Source organism: Sabethes cyaneus, chromosome 2 (genome assembly GCF_943734655.1).
Source record: "Sabethes cyaneus chromosome 2, idSabCyanKW18_F2, whole genome shotgun sequence".
NCBI classification, from domain to species: Eukaryota; Metazoa; Arthropoda; class Insecta; order Diptera; family Culicidae; genus Sabethes; species Sabethes cyaneus.
This window is the reverse complement of record NC_071354.1, coordinates 69,296,816-69,321,256: the sequence shown is the minus strand read 5'-3', so window position 1 is coordinate 69,321,256 and position 24,441 is coordinate 69,296,816. Positions and strand designations below refer to the sequence as shown.

Below are 24,441 nucleotides of genomic sequence, written 5' to 3'. Positions count from 1 at the left end.
ATCCACTACGTCACCCTTGGCTTGCTTTTGTGTAGCGAGCGGGGGAAAAAAGCTCGCGAGAATCGCGTTACTCAACAACGAACCACTTCAAATCCTTTCGTTTTCTACGCCCACCCATACCCAGCCCGGGGTCCCGGATCCATCAGAAAACCAAGAAAAGCGATGAAAGAAAATCCTCCATCATCCTGCTTGCACCCGCTGTTTGTATAGCGCGCTCGGTCGGTTCCTACGTGAATGAATGAAAGCATTGAGTAACACACAGTTCCCGTCGAGAATGCAGGCAGAAACCGCAGCTCTTGGCGGTTTAGTCCTCGGCAAGTTGCTAAACCGAGAGTGAAAATGACTACTACGAGTGGCTACCCCAAGAAGAAGTGTATGAGGATGCAAATTTCTTTCAAAGGAAGTATCAATTGTCGTGAATTTCTTTTTGCACCTCCGGTGTGGTCAGCAGAAAAATTCTTTTTATTTTCGTATCTTTCTTCTAAAATATTGGTAATTAATCAGCAGCGAAGCAACAATGTTTCTTTATTAGTTGAAAAGCACCGTTCAATTTCCAGAAAAGAACAGGAAATTGTGTTTCATCTTCAAACTACAGTAGTTACGATGAACATGGAAAGCATTCAGAACCTCAAAGCGACAGTAACATTGTTTCGATTTCATCTGTTTCGCCGTCATTGCCATTGGAGACCCCAAAGCAGTTCTTTTGTCCCATTACGACTGCCGAGATGCATCGGTTGGGCGGGAGTGGTTTCCATGTCAAAGAGAGCGAAAAAACCGAGTCAAGGGCTACCAAAGCCTCAGGACAAAACTTCTTCATTCATTCCATGGGGACGAACAGTTCGTTGTTTGTTTTGAGACTTTGTTTTTGCTTTCAATAGAACCAGTACCAGCATAGTAGTAGTGCTGATGGAACCGGCGGCGGGCACTGCAGCCTCCACTTGAAGGGCACCACAGAAGGATCCTGTTCGTTGAAGATCGCGTGCGAATTCTCCCGTATTCAAGGGTAACGCGACTCTTCAGTTTAATTACGTGTGCATGTTTTTTTTCTATTTTATTCTGTAGAATTTACGGTTTTTTGCTCTGCTCTTGCTTGTTATCTCTGTGAAAAGGATGTGAGCACTATAGTTGCAGCTACATTTTCCTCAAAAAATAAACAAACTCACGTTTAAAATCTTTTTCACTTAATAAATAATATAAAGCTTAAAATTTTTGAAAGGACCATTTTGACCATTTCAATCCCACAGTACCCTACTGGCAACGATTCTATTAAATGAAACGGGTTAATGAGGTGTTTATTGTTGCGTTTGCTGCGACATTTCATTTGTGAGCACTGAATGTGCTATTCATTTGCAATGACGAACGATGTCGTCCCTACTACATTCTGCTAGAATGTCATGCTCTTGTGGTATGTGCAAAAAATACATAAAATGGAATTCCCTTGGGCGGCGGCGCCGCTGATTCTATGAAGGTCACCGGAACAGAATGTGTCCAATTAACTGAAACTAGACGAGAAGCTTTTGAGCCTCGCAATTGCAAATGATCGATTCACGATAATGAATGCAACAATTTGCGGAACGAAACAAGGATGAGTTTATTATGTGAAATTCACATGGGAAATAACTGTTGATTTGAAGTCTATTTAAACAAACATAATTGGAACAATAAACTTAGTAATCTATATGGATGTACTGGAAAAATGAGCGCGAAGCTCCAATATTACGAATATTACGTCACAATGCTAAATTTCATCATCAGTCATCAAATAAAATAATAATTGAATAAAATAACTATAGATATTAGATAAAAGCGTCAGATAGTTCCACTTTCCAATTATTGTCAACTTATACACAGTGCCGCTATTCGATTTAGGTACCTATTTTTTCGCTGATTTTCCCAGATCTTGGCAGAAGCTGTAACACCATAATATGGGACATGTTATTCGATTCAGTTTTCTAATTCGTCGCTACATCGTAACATTTTCTATTTCTTAATCTGTTCATTCTCAATTTTATTTCAATCTCAAACTAATATATTTCTTCGTTTTTATGTGGGTTGCTGCTACTGTATTTATTATTTATTTTTTACAATTCTATGTTAATTGTACCTCAATTTTTTAAATTCTTTACTTTGTTAGCTCATTTTTTCAATGTTGTCTTAATATGACTTGGGCTTTACTCAACCCTGTGCGGTTACATTTTGGTGCAAAATAATAATGGATATTTAAAATTAAATTGTTGTCTAGTCAATTTGAAATTTTCGGCATTTTTTAATAACATTAACTCCCTACCAAGCGTTGCAAGAATATAAATGGTTAATACTAGGAAAAATGTTGCTACTTCACTTCACTTCACTTCAAACATGTAAATCAAATTTTAGAACTGATTAAAATTAAACTAGGAAAATTGAAACTAACATAAAAAGTTAACGTCTTTTTGTAGTAATTTGCAATTTTTTTTCGTTAGATTAGCATCACTGCGACTATTATTTTACTCTATTGTGGTAGGCTTCTGTCGTCTTTATATTACTTAAGTGCCATTTTGAAAATATTTTTGTATTATGTTTGTAATTTGTGTCCTTTTTGTGATCACCTGTTCCCTAGGTGAAGGGCGACTCAAACAGCGTCTATCTCAGAGCGAGCGGCTGAATATAAAACGCTGTATTCTGCAAGCTGTAAGTGGAACTAGCAAATATCGATGCAGACCAAAAATATATCGTGGTGATGGCAGGTGGGGTTCGCACCCACGATCTTTGGGTTAGGTTGGCCCGACTGTTTTACTAACTAAACTACCGCCGCACAGTGGGACCATTCTGGAAAAAGGCGGTCTTTTTTCCTTGCTGCAAACATTTCCTTCTGCTCCAGTGTTTTAACTTGCCAGCATCTTATTTCAAGGCTATTCGCAATATGCAGCAAACTTTCTATCAATCTATACAAATTGTAAAAATCAAAATAAATAATAGATGCAGCTGTTCTACCAGTCTGTCGTCTTTTGGAAGAACCACAAGAGTGCCGTAACAAAGACATAAAACGTTTTAGAGAAAAGCGTGCACGTAAATGTTCAAGGCATGTTAACAGTAATAAATCATGATTGTGTGTAATTATTTAAGTAATCTGATTTCTGAACAGAATATCGATAAACGAAGATGTTTTCAGAAGATTGTTAATAACGGCGGAATCATTGATTTTAACTTTAAGAAGAAGAACAGGGAAAAAATCAATGCGGTTGTTACCAGCAGCATACAAACTTTTACAAAAGTACCAGAACGAAAATAATTCTGCAACAGATAGCGAAACAGACGTGGACGAGGTCCTGGGAAATTATTATGAACATATACGAATAATAAAACCCTGATAACTTGTTAAAACCAGCATATATGTATGCAATTCATAATTGAAATAACAAAAATGTCCGACCAGACCCGGTCGAGATTTTTGGCACACTTATACTATATTCTATGGCGGTTCAAGCGATGCTAACTTTAGCTGCCAGTAGGTGCCTATTTACGGAAAAAATACTTGTAAAAACGGTAAAATTTATGCTTCAAATCAATTTTTAAAGAAAATAAAGCAACATATGATATTTACACCTTCTAGAAAGTTAAGTATTTTGATAGTATCCGACAGTTTGTAAAACATGTCGAACCTGTTAGATGAGGTTTTGTGTACAAAAAGTTAAAAAAAATTGATTTCAAGAGGGTCACGACAGAAAGGCAATTATATCTCGTAAACCATATGATGCAGATACTTAGTATCTTCGACAAAGTTTAATGAAATTCAAAATTCTATAACTTTGCCGAACACTTGACCATGCTATCTAGTTCCTATAAAAAATTATTTTTTTCAAATTAGTTATCCCCTTAATATCTAATTTTACAAAAACGTCATTAGATGCAGAATACTGTTTTATGAAACTTCTCCTAAGACGCCTAAGCTCTAAAATGACAGGAAAAGCGAGAAAAGACTTTTGACCGCCTTTTTCTAGAATGATCCCACTGTGCGCCGCCCGCTACTTCATGCAAGAAAATCCAAACCTTAAACGAAATAAAATCGGGAAAATTGTCCTCACACCAAACCTGTGTGGCTTTCGCCTGGTGAGACGGTGCAGAATCTTGTTGGAAGCAGTCTGATACATTTTTATAGTGTTTTTTGACGATGGCAAACAAATGGTTCATCAAAACATTGGTTGGTTAGGTGGCTTGCCGTTCTAAGACAAAGCCTGTTGAACAAAGTTTCTTCATGTAACTCGGTTGAGGGCTACCGCTCTCCAATTCCTCGGACACCCAGTACTCTCCGCCAGATCTCGCTCCACCTGGTCTAATCATCTTGCTCATTGCGCTCCTGGTCGTCTTGTTCCTACCGGATTTGAGGCGAACACCATAACCAACATAACCTACTCATCGTATCCGTCCAGCTTTAGTCACCTTCTGGATACTGGGTTCGCCATAAAGCTGTGCGAGTTCATGGTTCATCCTCCGCCTCAATACTCCGTTTTCCTGTACACCGCCGTAGATCGTTCTTAGCACCCGTCGTTCGAAAACTCCGAGCACTCGCAGGTCCTCCTCGAGCATTGTCCATGTTTCATGCCCATAGAGAACAACCGGTCTAATAAGCGTACAGGGTGCACTTTGTACGGGGACTTAGTCTGCTCCACCGCAATTGCTTGTGGAGTCCATAGAAAGCACGACTTCCGCTGATAATACGCCTCAGCGAAGTGAGCCAAGGTAGACAAATTCATCGACTACCTCAAGCTAATCGCCGTCGATCAATATACTACTGCCCAAGCGGTGTTGTTCGGCCTCGGTTCCGCTGGCCAGCATGTACTTTGTTTTAGACGTATTTACCTTCAACCCAATCTTTTCTGCTTCGCGCTTTAGTCTGGTGTACTGTTTAGCCACCGCCACAGATGTTCTGCCGATAATATCCATGTCATCGGCAAAGTAGACGAATTGACTAGATTTGTTGAATATCGTGCCCCGCGTGTTGATATCCGCTCGGTTCATAATACCTTGTAGCGGTATGTTGCACAGCAGGCATGAAAGACCATCACCTTGACGAAGCCCTCTGTGTGATTCGAATGAACTTGACAATCCACCCGAAATCCGAACACAGCACTGTGTACCATCATCGTAGATTTAATCAGTTTGATGAGCTTCCTGGGAAAGCTGTTCTTGTCCATGATTTTCCATAGCTCTTTCCGGTCGATGGTATCATATGCGGCTTTGAAGTCAACGAATAAATGATGCGTAGGAACTCTGTATTCACGGCCCTTTTGGAGGATTTGCCGCAATGTAAATATTTGATCTGTAGTAGACCGACCTTCGACGAAGCCGGCTTGATAAGTTCCCACAAATCAATTCGCAATTGGTGATAGACGGCGGAAAATGATTTGGGACAGCACTTTATAAGCGGCATTGAGAACGGTGATCGCTCGATAGTTCTCACAGTCCAACTTGTCGCCCTTTTTGTAGATTGGGCAGATAACCCCATCTTTCCACTCCTCCGGTAGCTGTTCCGTATCCCAAATTCTAACAATTAGTCGGTGCAGACAAACGGCCAGCTTTTCTAGTCCCATTTTAATAAGCTCCGCTCCGATGCCATCTTTTCCAGCTGACTTGTTGTTCTTTAGCTGCATGATGGCCTCCTTAACTTCGCCTATCGTGTTACCGTTTCACATCTTTACCCTATACCCATAGGTACGGTTGCAGAAAAACGCAACTAGATAGCAGTATACTGGAGTTCGGTATGAATTGAATTATATAATTATAGAGGTAGGTTTGGTATGCGTTTAATTTGCTAATAAAATAATATTGTCATACATTAAAAATAAATATAAATAAAATTAAAATCCTAGAGACTAAATAAAATAGGGAACGATTAAAGCTACATTAAAATTACTCCGAGATATCAAAATAAAATAGGTTAAAAATTAGGGGTTAGGCAAGCTCACTGTGCTTAACGAAAGTCCCGTAGAATTCCATAAAACAAAATAGAGGGCGATGCAAAACGCAAAATTGAAGTTCAGTGGCTAAAAGAGCCTGGACTTAGAACGAAGAGGATCCGGTTTGTCTACGACAAGTGAGACTCGATCACTTTAAATCAAGTTGCCAATCGAACGAGGTGTCAAACTCGTTGCTTAATATATTTTATAAATCGAAGATTTCCAGTACCAAATACTGAAGTGGAGGTAAAAGTGTGATCTATTCCGCCAAAGGAATTAAATAAGAGTTATATCCCAGTCAGGTATGAACATTGGGAAAGTTTCCGGGCGAGCGACACCCTAACCTCACGATGTCACGCTAAAAGAACTTTCTCTTTTGTTATAGGACCCATTAGTATTGTTTGCAGAATCCGGTCGGAACCGGATCACCCGGATTGATACTTGTAGCCTTGCCCGACGGCAAGTGATTGAATAATAAAATCCCCGCAACCTCGAACGAACCCCGCCTGTGAGGTCACCTGCGCTCGTGCCAGAGGCGGTGACGGGCCTGGGTAAAACAACGATCTTGGTACAGCGGAAGAGCTTATACCACCCCCACGCAGAAACCCCGCCTGTGAGGTCACACGCGCTCGTGTCAGAGGCGGTGACGGGCCCGGGTAAGACCGAAGCAGAGTTCCAGTATTGGCGACATACCTACCCAACCCCCAACCCCAGTAGTTCAACCCCGCCTTCGAGGTCACGTGTGCTCTAACCTGAGACCGTGACGGGCCTGGGCACAAGCTGGAGCCGCTACCGGATACCACCCAACATTTAGCAGTTCGCCGAAACCGCGTAGCTGAGAGTTTGTCATCGTGTATTGAATTGGTCGGCCGACCACGTAGGAAGCAGAGAAACAGTGAGTTTATAAATTAGGGAATAAAAGTTAGTTTTGTGTTAATTGAGTCTTTGATTCCTTGATCGAAAAGTAGACCCGGAGCCGACTCTGAGAGCCTTCGTGCTCCTCACAGCCGAGCTAGCCAGAGAAGAGGCCGTGAGAGCCCAGCCCCTACACGGTTCCCAGTGGTTCGACCAGGAACCTGGGGTGGACTCAGCTGAGGCCCCTCTGGCCTCCGCAATAACAATCGTTGGGGCTGGCACCTCTTCCCCGTTTGCTGCACCGTCGAAATCGCTTTTCCCGCCGCCATGGTTTTCCGCCTGGGCGCCATTCAGGTGTTCGTCGAAGTGCTGCTTCCACCTATCCGTCACTTCACGATCGTCCGTCAGAATACTGACAGTCTTATCCCGACACATTTCGGCTCGCGGCACAAAGCCTTTGATTCCGGGCCACATGCCCGATGGAGCTCTCCGCTGCACTGCTGATGGCTGTTTTGATAGTGTTCCAACAGTTCTCGAGAGGGGCTTCGTCCAGCTCGTCTTCTTCCGGCAGCGCAGCTTCGAGTGAATGCGCGTAGTTTTCGGCGACATCTGGCTGCTTCAGCCGCGCGAGATCTAACCGAGGCTGGCGTCGGTACCGAATGTTGTTCACAACGGAGAGTCTTGGGCGCATCTTAACCATCACTAGGTAGTGATCCGAGTCAACGTTAGCGCTTCGATAGGATCTGACGTCGATAATGTCTGATAAGTGCCGACTGTCGATCAAAACGTGGTCGATCTGTGATTCTGTCTGATTTGGTGACCTCCAGGTGTACTTGTGATGGATTCTGTGCTGGAAAAAGGTACTACGTACGGCCATATTCTTGGAGGCGGCAAAGTCGATAAGTCTTAGGCCCATTTCATTGGTCCGCTGGTGTGCACTGAACCTTCCAATCACCGGTTTGTATTCCTCCTCCTGGCCGACCTGAGCATTGAAATCCCCGATGACGATCTTGATATTATGTTTTGGGCAGCGGTCGTATTCACTCTCCAACTGCGCGTAGAATTCATCCTTGTCGTCATCGGTACTTCTGAGGTGAGGGCTGTGCACGTTGATGATGCTTATATTGAAGAATCGGCCCTTGATTCTCAACCTGCACATTCGAGGATTGATTGGCCACCACCCAATCACCCGTTTCCGCATCTCGCCCATCACTATGAAAGCTGTACCCAGCTCGTGTGTGTTGCTTCAGCTCTGGTAGATGGTATGTCCATCTCTGAACGTACGTACCGTTGAGCTCTTCCAGCACACCTCCTGCAGCGCTACGACGTCGAACTTGCGGCTCTTCAATACGTCGGAAAGCACTTGAGTGCTCCCTTGGAAGTTGAGAGATCGGCAGTTCCACGTCCCGAGTTTCCAGTCCATAGTCCTTTTTCGTCGCGTGGGTCTATTCCGATTGTTCCAGTAATAATATATTTGTTCTTCGTTCCGTGCTTTAGTATTTTTCGTGGTGACGGCTTGCAAAGCCTGCTACACCAACCCCCTATTTCGCCGGAGGGCCAACGAAGCTCGAGAGAGCCCTCCTTTCCTGTCAGCATACGACCTTGGCTTCCACCGGGGTTGGTTACCCGATCTCCACCAAAGTTGCTCGTATCCCGGCTGATACCACGAGGAGGTAGGAATAGGTGTTGCTGAATCAGAGGCTATGAACCACTGTAGGGTCTATTTTATGCCTACACGTGCACAAGGCACCGACGGTACGCATTATTCAGCCGTTTACCAGCCTCATCAAAACATTATTGGCGTTTAATGCACAGCAATGGAACTTTAAAATTTTTGGAGAAACTTCCCCATACTATCACCCTGGAAAGTTTCTGGAACCTTTGAACAGCCAGTTTGTCCCAAGGAATAACAGAAAGATGTGCTGCATATATCCGATCATTTTGTTGGTTGTTGTGATCCTGTAGCAGGAACATTTTTTCGTCAGAAAACAGAATTTGACAATCACCGTGTCGACAGCTTTCGACTCTTGCAATCTTCTGCTTTTCAGTCAAACCGCGCACTCACCGTTATTTTTGTATGGAATCATTCGAAGATCATCTTTCAAAATATTCTTCGTAGTTGACTTCGAAATTTCCAGTTCTTAGGCCATCTTACGTCCAGACTGATCTGGTTTCGTTCGAATTCGCTCTCTTAATCTTTGATTGCTTCCAGTGTCCTTAAAGTGCATTTACGGCCAGGTTTGGCGATTATTTTGTCAGAACCAGCCTCCTCGTATCGATTAATGGTACAAAAGATGAATTTTTCGTTAATTCAGAGGGGCTTCAGCTTTTTTTAAAGTGTCACACCTGAGCCGTCGAAATTTGTTCAAAAAGAAACTTATTACAAGTTAACTTTTTGCGTCCATGATTACTACAACTCTTAAATAAATAAAAGATTCTACACAAACTTGCAATCTGTGTTGACATTTGAATACACTTTAAACGAAAACTATGCAGACACATCTGTGATTAACCCATTTATAATTAAACACGCCCAAAAAACACTGACAGTAGTAAGTAATAGTAATAGTAAGTAATAGTAGTAATAAACTAATCCTGTACAATGTGGCTAGCTGCGGTGGGCTGGACACGAGGCCGGACAAAAGAATAGCCAAATCTATTTTGAGCAAAAAAAAAACAGGAAGAGATCGTAGACTTCGGGGCAGACCCTGTCACCGCTGGATGTACGCTGTCGAGAACGATGCACAATGATTCAGATGGTATTCGGGGGAATTGGGGAATGGCAGCCCAGAACCGACAGTACTGGACGACCATAAGTCGTTTGGCGCAGGATCGATAACGACGCGTCGCCAACTAAAGTGAAGTAGGTAAATAAAAGAAATTTTTCCAATTTTTCCGCATTTATTAGTTAATTCTACTAATTTATTCTAATTTATAATTGGTGTGTCATTGATGTTCTCACTTTCACTCAATTTGTTCACGTATTCCGGGTGCAAAGTTATTAGTTTGTGCTGGATGAAAAGTGAAAAGACCTTTTATGTTGGCATGGCTATAATTTTGTTATATGTAACTTCTGAATTTCGAACAAGAATAGTTCGATTAGAGTTTTTTGCATTCTTTCTTTGTTTCTTAGGGTCTAAGTTGATACCTCAAACCTAGCCTTCCCCAGAATCGAGAGAAGAGTGCATTACGTTTTCGCAACGCTGGCTGGAAGAATGAGTTCGTAAGCCGTAAAAACAAGTCATTTCTATTTTAAAAGAACTTAACCTATACAGAGAACTGTCATTTAATGTAACAAGGCATCATGCGCAAATGTATGATACCGTCATCCGGGGATACTTGCAACACTTTTGAACTTTGACTTAGTATAACTTTCGAAGTATACTGTTTAGGTCCAAGTGTAAGTAGCCAAAACTTGTATAGTGGTGAGTACTTTTGATTTATGATTATGAGAAAAAATATAAACTAAATGAATCTGCGGAATGAACCGAAAATAGGGGTGTTGCAAGTTACCCAGTAAACGGGGTTACTTGCAACACTTTTCTGATTTTGCGTTTCTTATGATTTTCTATCTGATTTCAAACCGCGAATGACTATTTTGAGATATTTTGAATGTATTTGTAATAAAACAAGAGATACTGGAGGCGTTTTTTGTTTCCCAATTTCGTCTATCGCTTTTTTTAAGATATTCGGTGAAAATGCAGCATGTCAGCGAACTCCAAATTGCCGTTTCAAGGCACGTGGAATTTTTCACAATTTTAATTTTTCTGGAGATGGTGGTACAGAAAATAACATCGTACAGATACAAACTTGCTTTGTACATACTGTCTATTACGATAATTTTCATTTTTACAAGTGCTGCAAGCCGCGCCATATTGGAAGTAACAACACGAATTCATCGTTTCTTCTCCAAGTTCAAAATATAAACAAAGCTCAAAGTTGTTATTCATTAGCTTATATGATGCACTCATTGTGTACAGGAACCAAACAATAAATAATAATTTCATGTCAATGAACTGACGCAACTTTGCACATCCATTTTTCCTACTCTGAAAGTGACATTACTGTCCAATCGTATAAAAACAAGCAAAACAATGATGTGATGGATTAAACTTAACTAAACAATAGGTAAACATCCCTTCTTTAAAATGGCATTGGGTACAAATGGTTATGACAACAAACAAATGCGTTAGAGCTGTCAAAAGTGCGATGCGCCAAAGTGTTGCAAGTAACCCCGGTGTTGCAAGTATCCCCGGATGACGGTATCAAACATTCAACATAAGAGGGGGCTCGTGCCCCACCGTGCTCCATCCGAGACACGCTATGGACTGGATCTACAAATAAATCACTTCCAGAATCCAATATTATTCCATGTTTCTTATAAACAACAACCCCCCCCGGCGGAGGATTGATTTCTGATGCAGCCGTGTTATCTGAGTAATAGCTATGAATTATACTCCATTATCAAAGCTATTAGGAAGCCCACTTTTCTTGCCTTGGCAGCTCAACAAAGGGACACGTCTGCTTGGTTCCACGTCCCGTTCCTACCTCGTCCCATCCGTCGGTCGGCATTCACAACTAATTTATCTGCATTTGTTCTAATTCAGTTGTTTTCCGCAGTTTCTCTTTATTTTGAAAACATTCGCCCAAACGATGGAGATTCCCTTTGGTGAATGGAAACGAGATAAGATAACACACAACCGAGGCCTGGCCTGGCTCATGAAATGAGTGGTTTGTCTAGCCGAAAAGTGTCATTATAGTAGTGTGGTAAATTTATTATCCGACTTGCCCTTCAGGTTTGGTTTGAAACAAAAACAAAACTTAATTCATCCCGAATTTCGGTGCCGCGCGCTTCAACGGCACCCCGCTAACGGAATCGGAACATTTCGGAGCAGAACGGGAAGAAGTCCAAAAGTAGAGAATGATATCCTTAATGTCTGCCGCCGCCGCAAGGCGAACGGGAAACGAGATCAGGATAGCGGGGTAGAACATCAAAAATGCATTTTCAAAGCCAAAACGACATCAAATACATAGATGAGCGCCGAAGTCGCGCCGCCACGCGATTCTAATAGAGTTGTTTTGATGTCGGCTTTTCTCCGCTCTATTCGCTTGGGGAAATGTTGCTTTCCTTATTGCCATTGATGTGGGCTCCACGAGCTAATGTACGAGTTCAAACACAAATGGACTCATTAGGAAACCGAATTGAAACTGTTCAGAGGACTTGCCAGTTGCTTATATATAGGGTAGCTTTTGGCGTTCTTATTATAGTGTTTAGGTTAACTGACTGAACAAAGCGTTGGCAGTATACAAATAATTTTCAACTTCAACAGTTAATGTACTGTAGCTCACCTGAAAATGTTCTATATATTTTCATAGTTAACTGTACCAAGATGTTGGTACCCCTATGCTAGGAAGAAAAGCGGCTAAAAGGGGCAGACTATTAATTTGCTGACGATATATGCCTTTCTTTATTTAATTTTTTTCCTTCCGGACATTTTGATTCTTTCAGTTGTTTCTTCCCCTAAACATAAGAGTTTTTAGACGCACTATTCGCTAGCACGCTGACCAGTCATTGTAGGTTATTTCCGCCGGTAATAATTATGATACCCACACTAGTTTAAACGTATGAGAAATCGTCGTCAGTACTGAAAGCCGACGTTTGTTCTTCTGTAAAAGCATGTCAGAGCAACTAGGACATGGAAGGAAGTGAATGTCTGTATACGCTGTAAATACAAAGTGGTTAAAGTAGGGGCTGGAATAAAACCGAGTACATTCATTAAACTAAAGGAATTTGTTTTCTACGAACGATTATGTGCCTAGAGCTTGCCTGCTTGCTAGGAATATCGTTTCTGTGCGGGCTTGGGTTTTCTTCCTGAATAGCCCCGACTGAAATGCCTCCTACTGAATAAGTTTTATTCAACGAACGGTGCTTCGTTTAATTACGCTTCATTCATTCGTTCCAGGAAAACTAAATCCGAATATAAACGGATAAATGATGTTTCTGTTCGAGAATATCAAAAGCCCGGCAATGATAGTACAATCATAATACAGCGCACAAGCGGTGAATCGTTATGAACCCATTTCACTTAACTCATTTTAATAAGTAAGTTGATATAATATACTCAGATAACTAATTCCTAATATTTATTTTTGTTGAATGAGCCGTTTTAAAGCAGCATAAAAAATTTTCCGAAGTCCACTTCTAATGTTCTGAAGAAAATTACAAATTTCGAGAATCGATTAACTTATACAGTACTGGAGATCGTGCTGTGCCCATCCACTTAATCTATAGCAGCTCCTCTCCCTACCTTCTCGTGGCATCAGCCGGTATATAAAATGAGCCACTGACTGTTGGCACGGGGAATAGCCTTGTCAGTTTTGAGCATCTCTTCTCATGTCCGCGACGATTTCTGACAAGATAGACCGCCGATTCCTCAACCTACTGAACCTTTGCACTCCGTGTTAGGAGCGGTTGACAACAGCGTCTGATCCGAAGAGAACGACTCGATTAAGAAATGTGTTTCAAGGACGCTAAAGCCAAAATGGAGGCCCCATTACGAGCGGTAGAAGAAAGTAAAGAAAGTTTGCGATTGCTTTGTGTGAAAATAGGATTGAAGATTTCAGAGCAATTTTAGAATTTCACTAGAGCGTCGCGTGGTAGTAATTCAGGGTCACTGTTTTTTTACGTTGTTGATGTAATATTTCCAAATGATTCTCGAAAAATCTATATATATACTCGAATGACATGAACAATTCAACATTGTTCCTAATAGTGGAGTGGAGACTGCGTTGTTTCTTTTTTGCACTCACCGCAGCATAGTGCCAATTACTCCCACAAACACCGAAAATTTCGTTCAATTTACAAATACAGCTCATATTTTGTGGCTAAGACCTCAAGAGATATGAAAAAAATTAAATTTTGCAATCACCGCTGCTACGCTTCCTGCCATTTCCCTACTGAGGTTCCGCAACCATCCAACCGACAAATCGTAATTTCGCAAACAGCAAACCACCATTCCTCAACTAGAATTTTAATTGCGACTCGAATTAACTTATCCCCACCATCAAGGAAAGCGTTCCAGCCCGGGCTAGGACGACTGTTGTCGTTACCATTTCCGAGTGCGGAAACTTCCGCTTCGGCTCGAGATTCTAATTTTACGGTGTAGGTACCTACTGGTTTGTTCGTGAATTATTCCTTTTCGCTAACCATTTGCATGCAGCACCGTCCACTCATTCGTCTGCCTGCCGCCACCACAGCAGCACAACGGATGCTTTTCTTCCGGTGGTCATTTACCCGGCCGGCAGGGTGGCGGTGGTGGCAATCCTTCCAGATGGCAGGCACTCACTGTAATCATAGCAAACTCTTGATCATCCTCAGCGCAACAAAAAAAAACCAAATTGCCTCTACGGAGTTGGAAAGTCAACCCAAAAGCTCGGACCCTTGAGTTACGTGCGGCAACCGTGTGGGAGTAAGCATTTAGATTTCAACCCCATCCCCCCGGCAGAGGAATGTGGTGCTCATCGGAAGGCCAATCACAAACTCAAGTAAAAAGCAAAAAACATTTTTTTTACCTTGTTCCGTCAATAAAATAGAGAAGGCAATGGCTGAAATTTCCAAATGAGTGAATATTACCTTCTTCAATTTGCTTGATGTCGCTTTCGCGGAAAGAAAAATATCCTTTCCATGCGAGCTTGAATTTGCGCCGAGGCCCACAAAGAAGTTTTGATCGAATTTTTAGCTCCTGCTTCATTGAAAGAAAATGTTCACCGCTTTTCCTCTTCTTTCGACGGTCTCCCCTCTCCCACTAGTCGGTGGCAAGCTTCAAATTGATGTATATTTAGAATCGGTTCGACCGGTCACGGCATTTTATTATTTGATGCCTTGCGCCACCGGCGGGTTCCTGCTGAACGGCAGCTTGTTCCGTTGCGCTCGCTGGTTGCGGAAAGTTTTTACCAAATGGACAACAATATTTGCGACAACATTCGATTTCCATTTTGAACTGCGCTGGGCTGCCCTGGATCGGGCAGTTGATTAGTCGAACGCTGCCCCGGGAACCATCGTTTTTGTTCCCGAGAGCTGTGTAAAAGTGAACCGATCCACGGGATGGACTGGCATTTGATTAACGGTTTCCCCGTCTAGTGGTAGAGCAACAGTCCCAAGGACGTGGTTGCTATTGGTTGGTATAAAAATTAGTTGATTGGCAACTGGTAGAACTAACAAGTTGTATAGTTTGTGCCGAAGGAAAAATGGATAATTGAAAGGCAATATACCACAACGGACGGGGTTACTCGCTGAACATTTAAGGCTTGCTTTCTAATCAAAATATTTTGCTTGCAGAGGTTGTTCTATAGCAGTGATGCGGCCCTTCCAGATGATTCGTGCGGCCCGCAGACTTATTAGAGGGACTTGTGGTGATTCCTCAAAATCGGCTTTTGCCTATTTTATATTTTGGTATGCACAAGAATGGCAAGAGGTCATTGTAGCCAGCGGACTTATGGGACGATCTGATTTGACCTGCACCATGCTTTTGCCAGGGCGCCACTGTTCTATAGAATTCCCATAACCACTCTTATTTTTCCCTTTGTCATCGATTGCATGCTCATGCATTCGTGATAACACTTATCGTTTAATTTTTTTTTCCTGTTTTAACGCAACCAGCGCTAAGATGTATTATGATAAGGTTACGAACCATTTTCATCATACGTAAAACGATCCATACTTTATTGCGAGTTTTTACAAGAATTAATCCGCAAGTACTCAAGTTTTTTACACGAGATTAATCGGACACATCGTGCTTGTACATGTATACCCATTTAGCCCAAAAAATATTTCGGAACTTACATTTCTCAGTGGAACAATTTTTCATGTTCCAGCCGGTATTCGTCATACGAAAATTCACTTCGTCATAAGCAAGAGTTCTTTCGTTTATCATGGGCAGACAGCAATTATTTACAAAAATCTATGCATGTATTCCTTGAACCGTGTGCAAGAGCTACGCAACTACTATAAAAAAAAGTGTAAATAGTTTGAATCATAGCTCAAAATTTCAAGTAGTTACTCCCAGCAATGAGCGATCAGCAGATTCTCTTCGTCATACACAAAACAGGTAGAAAAACCAACAAACAAATAGTGAAAAATAGTAATTTTCTAACATGATCTTTTCCTCGATAGCGAGTCCGGCCATACAGGACTTCCCCCTATCAATACCAGGTTAATTTGCATGTAATTCGCATCAAAATTGGTAATAATGATGGTTTCTGTCTGGAAAGTAGACGAAGACCCGCCAAAGACAAATCCATTCAGCACCCTACTGTCCGGGGTGTTTCTTATATTTCGCACTGCATTCGTTTTTGCTATAATCGCTATTGAGTAAGTGGTGTATTTATTATTATTTTTTATGTGTATAAGTATAAGACACAATGTATAGAAGAGTTTTTTAACCCTTCCTTCGAAACATGCACTACTAACCAATTCCGCCTCGTTATAGGCGACCCTGGCGTGGCCCCATCAGGTTTGGCTAAGTCCTATTTTCGTTTATCCAAGTACAGATAGCATCACAAAACGGCAGTACCATATCATCCACGTCAATCTCGTAACAAATGCAGCCCAAATATTCAACAAGTGCGTTACAGTTAACACGATGACAGCTTATGGTGATACTCTAACATTGGCAGCTGGAAATCCAACGCACCTACGCACCAGTGCACAGTAGTCTAAAAGGGCTAAAAGTGGAACTTTTTTTTCTAATTTCTTATGATTTTATTTTATCCTTTATGGTCCTCAGCACTTTTGTTTGCGTGAATATCACCCTCTAAAACTGTCAAAATTTAGTCATTGCTTACTATAATGAAAATAAAATAAATAACTTTTTTGTGTTACGAAATATAGACATAGTTTCGTTGACAAAGTTGTAAATAATGTAAAAACAAGTAACTTTGCTGAAGAAATAAAATTTCTATCTTTATCGAGTACTGAACTATAGGACATATTCTTTAAAACCTCTTTAAAAATTAGTTTTTCATACTTAGCTTTTCTTAGTTGCGTTTTACAAGAATACAATGTTTTAGGCAATTATCGAAGCACTCAAAATACACGTTTTTGTAGAATATCGAAATTCTCTTGGGCCTTTACTTGCTAAGCTATCGCATATTCAAGCTTTAAATTTCCATAGCTTCACGAGCCCATGGGGTAAAATGGGGCAAGCGATTTTATGAAATAAGCACTTCATCTTAAAGCTTAAGAAGCTATAAACTTGTATGGATTGTATGGTTGTCCCCAACCACCCAAATAAGAGTACGGCAAGCATACGTTTTATTTGTTTCGCGTTTGCTAAAGGCTCGATACACGTCCATTTTATTGTGTTCGTAAATAGACACATGGTTTCTTCGGCAAAGTTATAGAAAATACAGAAGCAAACAACTTTGTTATAGAAGTGACATTTCTATCTCTATCGAGTGCAGAACTATAGAGCATTTTCTTTGCAAATTCTTTAAAAATTAGTTTTTCATACTTAGTGTATGTTGGTTGCATTTTACAGGAGTTCTGGTTCTAGCCGTTTATTGAAGGACTCAAAACACATGCTTTTGCAGAAGATTGCAAATCTCTAGGACCTTTTCTCACAAAGTCATCGCTTACTTAAGCTTTATTTTTCTTGAACTTCGCCATCCATAAGCGATAACTTTGTAAGGAAAGGTCCTAGAGAAGCTCGTAAAGCTATGGAAATTTGAAGCTTGAATATATGGTCGGGGTTCTGCCAAAACGAACCGAGCGTCAATTTTCCAAAAATTGAGTTATTTACGTCATTCATTGGATGCAAAAATTGATAATCTATAGACCATAAAATAATCGTTCCTTTCGGACAAATAACAACTGTTTTAAAATATGAATTTTGTGTAGCAGACTATAGAACAAAGCAAATTGCATCCAAGCAGAGCGAACCAAAAACCAACCATAGGAGCCTGGAATACAGCTCTACGGCTCTCCGACAGCATAAACCAGCATTGGTAGAGCTGTACTGCATTTTTCAAGTTTGCGTTCAGCCAAAAGGAACCAGGTACAATTTGTTTTAAAATAAATTTATTTTCATAAATTAAAAAATTATGCTGCGAAAAACACCAAAAGTCAGTCAATATACAATATATTAAAATTATCAATAGCCGTTACAAAATGCCAATGCGTTGTATAATGATACCGTGTTAATAATTAGCATGTATTTGGTAAATACCTACGCCCTGGCTGAAAAGAAAATAGGATTTCATTCTCTTTAAGATTCAGAATCCGAAATTGTCGACGATATCGAGAATGACTTTGTTATGGAGGATAGAAATTCAAGAGGTAATAATACTCTAAGTAATTCTGAACCTGGTTCACCTGGACTGATCAATTTTTTTCCTTCGAACATAACTTTTTAGAAACAGGAGAAAATGTTACTTTTGAGTCTACTGAAGAACGTTGATTGGACGCCTCGGCTCAAAAAACGTAAACACGCTGATGTTTTATTTTGGAAAATAAATGTATACGGAATACAAGTGCTTAAGTATAGCCATCACCCAGAAGCTCCCTTCTTTAACCCGGATTCAAGAAAGAGGTTCAGAGTCTTTAACAATCTTTAGTCAAACCGAAATGGAATTTTGGCATGCATCATAAGTTGTTCTTAACCTTGTGAGAACGACATAGAGTAAAAATACATCCAACCAGATTGAACTGAAAACCATATTCTCTCATTTTCATTCAGCCAAAGTGAACTCAGTGCATTCATACCAAAACTAAAAGTTAATTATTTCGATAGTTACATACTATTTTACGGATTTTTATAGTCTCAGGGCATAAAAGACATCCTGTTTGTGATATGTGAGTGATAAAACTATTTATTAGGTCAGCTGCAAACAGTTGGTGGGACGATAAAGTTAAAGTTTGAAACTCTCAAAATAATGTTTTTGGCGCTTGGTTCATTCTGGCAGAACCCCGGCCATATGATAACTTAGAAAGTAAAAGTCGCAGAGATTTACGGTCTTCTGCAAAAACGTGTGTTTTGAGTGCTTCGATAATTGCTTAGAACAATGTGTTCCTGTAAAATGCAACTAACAAAAGCTAAGAATAAAAAACTAATTTTTTAAAGAATTTTAAAAGAATATGCCCTATAGTTCAACACTCGATAAAGATAGAAATTTTATTTCTTCAGCAATGTTGCTTATTTTTGCATTATTTACAACTTTGGTAAAAAAACTATATCTATATTTCCTAACACAAAAAAAGTTATGTTTATTATTACACAAAAGTTGTTTTTTACCACAAATGATTTTTTTTTGTTGGGGGATTTGACTACTTTGACCATAAATGATAAAATGTTTGTTCGATTTAATCGACGTTTTTCGGCGAAATATGTATGAAGATTTTTAATTACCAGTTAGTCCGGACGTTTCGAGCTACTACTGGTCTTCGCTCATCATCTGCGGACAACTTTTTCGTCCATTAGGTTCTACTTGGTTTATCTTTCTGAGAAAGATAACCGCAGTTGTCCGCAGATGATGAGCGAAGACCAGTAGTAGCTCGAAACGTCCGGACTAACTGGTAATTAAAAATCTTCATACTTATTTCGCCGAAAAACGTAGATTAAATCGAACAAACATTGCGGTGGCGGCGATTATCTGAAATCAACATAAATGATAAAATGAAAGCAAAAGATACTAGGAAAAAAGTTCCACTTTTCACCCGTTTGGACCACTGTGCAGTGTACGGGCGGTGGTTTGAATGCACGGAATCGTGAACTTTTTTATTAACTCTTTTCATAGTGACGTTTTCATAGTTTTCAATAGACGGTACGACTGGTGGTTAGTATCAGTTCGGAACTCAAACACAGGTGGCGCTGCCAATTTTAATTTGATGATTTAGAGCTATAGTATGTTGAAGAACGTTGTAAATAATCTTATTATGAAGCTTTTTGCTGAAAACATTATTCCTCTAAGTATCACAGTTTTTGAGATATTAAGCGTCTTTCATGACGGACTCCCAAAAATCAGTTTTTTCACTATAGCTTTAAAACTATGTGATTTAGGGGAAAATAATATTCTGCAAACATTTGCATCTCTTAAAAGCACACACTTTTGCAGAAGAAACTAAACACGTACCTTCTATATAGAGCGAGTTAATGAACAATTTAGGTAAAAATTAGCCATATTTTGTACTGCTATGAATTCCGGAAGGTCGTTTTCCTTTGTTTTGAAACTATCTGATGATTTGCCCCTAGTAAGACAATTTCGGCCATTGGTCACTCGACGTTTATGTTGCATTTCAAAGTTTTTTAGTATTTAGTGTTTGTTATTTTTGCTGAAACGTGTAAATTAAATACGATGTGTATCTGCTGTCTTCTAAAATACATGATATTTTTACAGAGATGAGTCCCGATTCATTCCATTTAAACATATTAAACATTAAACATATTCTTTGTTATTGATTATACTTGAAGCAAATTTAGTTTTTAAAGTGGTACAATTGAAAAAAATTTCAATATGTTCCTGCCGACTTCTGTTTTAAGATAATTGTTAGAGGATCTTACAGTTTCTCTTAACCTAAATTTTAAAATACCATGACTACTAAAAATGCATTGACTTGTTGAAACACAGTGACTTAACAGCAAAGCTTCGCATCCTTTAGCCAACCGAGAATTTGTTTGAAATAAAATATGACCACATTTGATTCGGATGAACATAATAAAAAAATTGGGTAATAATTTCTACAGCAGCCAACTCATACAGGCTTTGTTCACAGAAGATTTTGAACCTTAAATTTTATTTTGTTTTACATAAACATAAAAATATTTAATGAACTTTTAAAAACATACTGATATGATGCGCTGCAAAAGCCAGGAAAATCATATGAGCTATGATTTTTTATGATCTATCGTGAAAGTTCGACGTATGCTTCATAAAAACAATTGCTCCCAGCAAACAAGCAAAAACATACACATGTAGTACTAGACACGAGCCAAAGATTACATCGTTCGGAATTGTCTTCCATTGGGGCGGGTTTATGCGTAGGCAATTTAAAAGTTTTCCAATTCCACTGAACATATTCGATGGCACATCCAACAACCGAGCAAAGGATTTCCTGAGCCCACCATTGTTCCGAGATTCGAATCAAAGCTAACCTGAAAACAAAACTTACCTTGGCAGGAAAATACAACCAGGAAAAAAAGCTTCCTTCCCGGGCATCTCGGCAATCTAATCGAAAGCCAACCAACATCAGTGCCAACAACTTAGCAAAAGCAACAACACCAAAGCAAACTCGGTGAGCCCCTGGCAACCATGACGACGACATCGGCAGGTCGGTCGGCGTGATTGCATGCCGAAGCAAAACGGCAAGAAGATGAGCCAATTTGCCCCCCGGGTTTACTTCCGTTCCGCGGGAGTGAAGAACCATCGCGAGCGGCACGGCGGCGGAAATTGAAGAGTGTCGCCGAGACGCCCGAGACCGGCCGAAAGCTTAGGAAGCAAAACAAGCGACAAAATGCCGCACCGCACCGAGTGGAGCAGCGCGACGCGGGAGGCAACGGCGGAAGTCAAACGGAACAGCAGCAGAGGGTGGGTTTGTGAGAACTTGAATTGCTAATTAAAAACGTCATTAATTATTATTTTCTTCTGTAACAGTTTCTTGTTTTGTGTCTCAATGTCTTTTTTATTTTCGTTGAATCTTAAGGTTGTTATTTACCACATTCTGAGTGATATTTTCTTTTTCAGGAGGTTCCTTATAAAAAAGTTTTAATAAAAATACATAACTAGTTTTCACTTTTGTGTTTTGTGTATGTGTGATGTGAGAGTTTGACGTTATTTTCAGTAGCTGATTTCTGCACGAACACTAATCGTGTTCTCCTTTATGATGCCTATGTACAGTAGGAAAAACGAAAGGAATATTTACATTCACGAAATGAAAATCTTTAAACGATTTTCACCACCTGCTCTCGTCGATTAACGTCAATGATACCGAAATTGAAAATAAAATCTAATACCTGCACAAAAAACTCTTCTTAACAGTATTGTGACAAAGTTTTTTTTTTGTCTGTTTCATATGGGATGTGCCTCTCGAGTCGTCCTGATAGGCCTGAAAGGACAGTCTTTGATATATCTCCGTTTAGATCTCTTTAAATTGACTAGAATAATATGATACAACTGTTTTGTTTAAGTAAACATGACACGAAATAGTAGCAAAAAAATCTCGATATGACTTTTAACTTGCTCCTTGTTTCAATGTTTGAGCCCTTGCAATCTTCCCTATTCTCTCGGTCTGGCCTAATACTCGCGTTATATATTATTCACTTTTCTTCAATAATTTATACATCTTGCTTAGCCTACACTTTAATAACAATTATGGATGTGCGCGTGTGAGTGGACTTAAAAATAAGGTAAGGATGATTCTATGAACAATGAAACGCTCTAGAGCTAATGAGAAGACCCGCAACACTACCTGCCTAGGTGTCCGACACATTTTTCGGCACTTCGTATATGTGATGGGCGTACTGCGATGAGTAGATGGCGGATTTTTGCGGTTGAGTAGCCACTAGCGAGCTGCTGCCACTAGAGGGATGACCCAACGTGGACACCGTTCCGGGTGTCTGCGGTAGCGGCTGCTGCTGCAACTGATGGGAGCTTCCGTGCGGTTGGTAGTGAGGGAAGGGCAGCGTATACTGGCCGGCATACATCGATGCTGGATGTTGCTGCTGGTGAAGATTCCTGAACACCGGGTGGTAGTTGTAGGTGTAGATATTGCAATGCGGTTGATGATACTCCGCTTCACCACCCAGCGACTTTTGGATTTCCATATCCTTTTCCTCCTGCAGAGTGTCTCGCTTCGTAGTGCCCCAGTGGCGGCGGAAAATATCGAGGATACGATGCCGAAGTCGGTACACGATCAGCACAAATGTAGTGACAGTTGCAGCGGAAGCGACGATTATGGCGCCAAAAATTGCACGTTCCTTAGACTGCAGGTGTTGACAGCCTAAAATTTCCGGTGATATCTCGCGAAGTGGCTCCCCGTGTAGCCGCTCGGGATAAACGCACACAATCTGGGCTTCCTCGGTTTCGATGTTTTTCCTGTGCAGGAGATTGCGTAACCACAGCACCTGGCAGTCACACGACAGCGGGTTTTCGGATAGATCGAAATCATTTAGGTGCTTCCATGGGAGTAGCTCTTCTCTGAATGTGGTAATTTTGTTGTCTCGCAAAATGACTTTCTTGATATGTGGCAGTCCGGAGAAAGCACCGTCATCGATCTCTTGTAGTTCCTTGTTTGAGGCAATGGTTATTGCTTCCAGATTTGGATTTGCAGAAAATGCACCTGATTGGATTCGTCTCAAGTTCAGAGCTCCCGAAATATCAATGCTCTTGAGGTTGTTCAAGCCAAAGAAAGCTCCCTCGGCAATGGTTTCAAAATCATTTTGCCCAATCGTCAGTTCTTCCAATCGTTTTAGACTGCTGAGCTGAACGGTTGGAACCTTCAGGAGATGATTATCCGACAAATCCAGCATACGAATATTGTCCAATCCACGGAAAGTGTCAGTGGTAATGTTCACCAACATTGAACCATGGATGTCCAGTCGACGTAGGGACTGCAACCCCACGAATGCACCGGGCTGGATCTTGTACAGTGAGTTAGTTCCCATGTACAGCTCGGCGAGTGTTTTCAAAGGTGTCAACGACAGAGTCGGAATGGTCTTGATAGCGTTATCATCCAGATACAGCACTCTTAGCTCAGTCAATCCTTCGAAAGCTCTCGCATCCAGCTCGCTAATCCGATTACCTCCAAGGTTCAATTCCTCCAGCTTCGGCAAAGTGCCGAACATTTCGCTAGTGACCTGGTCGATAAAGTTTCCTCGGAGATTCAGAACTCGCAGCTCGGTAAGTCCCGTGAATGTTTTATTGCTCAATAATCCAATTTTATTGTTATTTAAGTGCAACTGTAGTAACTTTTTCTGATACATAAAAATTTCCTGCGGAATGCTCAGCAGATGATTGTAGCTTAGGTCCAGCATGGTCAGTTCGGTGTAGAATTGAATCGACGAATCGATCGACCGGATTCGATGGAATTTGATAACCAACCGGCGAATCGATGGATTCAACGCAATCGGCAATACGTCCAGTTCGCCTTCGCCGCAAGTAACATGCAGCTTTTCATCGTCGCACGTACAACTGTTGGGGCAGTACGAAATACCCCTCGCTGCCGCCACAAAGGCCAACACAACAAGCACTAACAGCTTCATTATTTTTAGAATTTATTTTTGTAACAACAGGTCTTTTCAGCTTCGTTCCACAAACATTTATTTTCCGAACGCGGCGGCTCGTTGTATCCTAACTGTTTCTCCAAATGTTTATCATAAATTAAAGGAAGGCACTTAACACAAAAATCCGCTCTTCAACCAAACGCGGTGCCCAGCCAACCTGCCATGCACGCATGTGACACTACTTGGGATATCTTGTTTTATAAACAAACACTCAACTGATACATTTTTCCTCGCCTTCCAAGCTTCGACCTCGCTCTATTGTCTATTACGAAAATTGTCTTCGCAATAATCGAAACAGAATGTTTCTAGTCCACTTAAAAAAAGACCCACTCGCACTCGAGACTGTCGCCGCCGTCTCCCGAGATTAGCTTCAAAAC

At 40.8% G+C, this 24,441-nt stretch overlaps 1 protein-coding gene across 1 annotated transcript; it reads right to left on the bottom strand.

Annotated features, from left to right (window-relative positions):
* Positions 1-22,255: 22,255 nt before the first annotated feature.
* Positions 22,256-23,960, bottom strand: LOC128737592 (leucine-rich repeat-containing G-protein coupled receptor 4-like). The gene has a single exon (XM_053832264.1). The coding sequence runs from the start codon at positions 23,813-23,815 to the stop codon at positions 22,256-22,258; it is 1,560 nt and encodes a 519-aa protein (XP_053688239.1). The 5' UTR covers positions 23,816-23,960.
* Positions 23,961-24,441: the final 481 nt, after the last annotated feature.

Bases quoted from the DNA above. Each gene is read 5' to 3' on its own strand.
- LOC128737592 (XM_053832264.1), bottom strand. From the start codon at position 23,815: ATGCTGGACCTAAGCTACAATCATCTGCTGAGCATTCCGCAGGAAATT.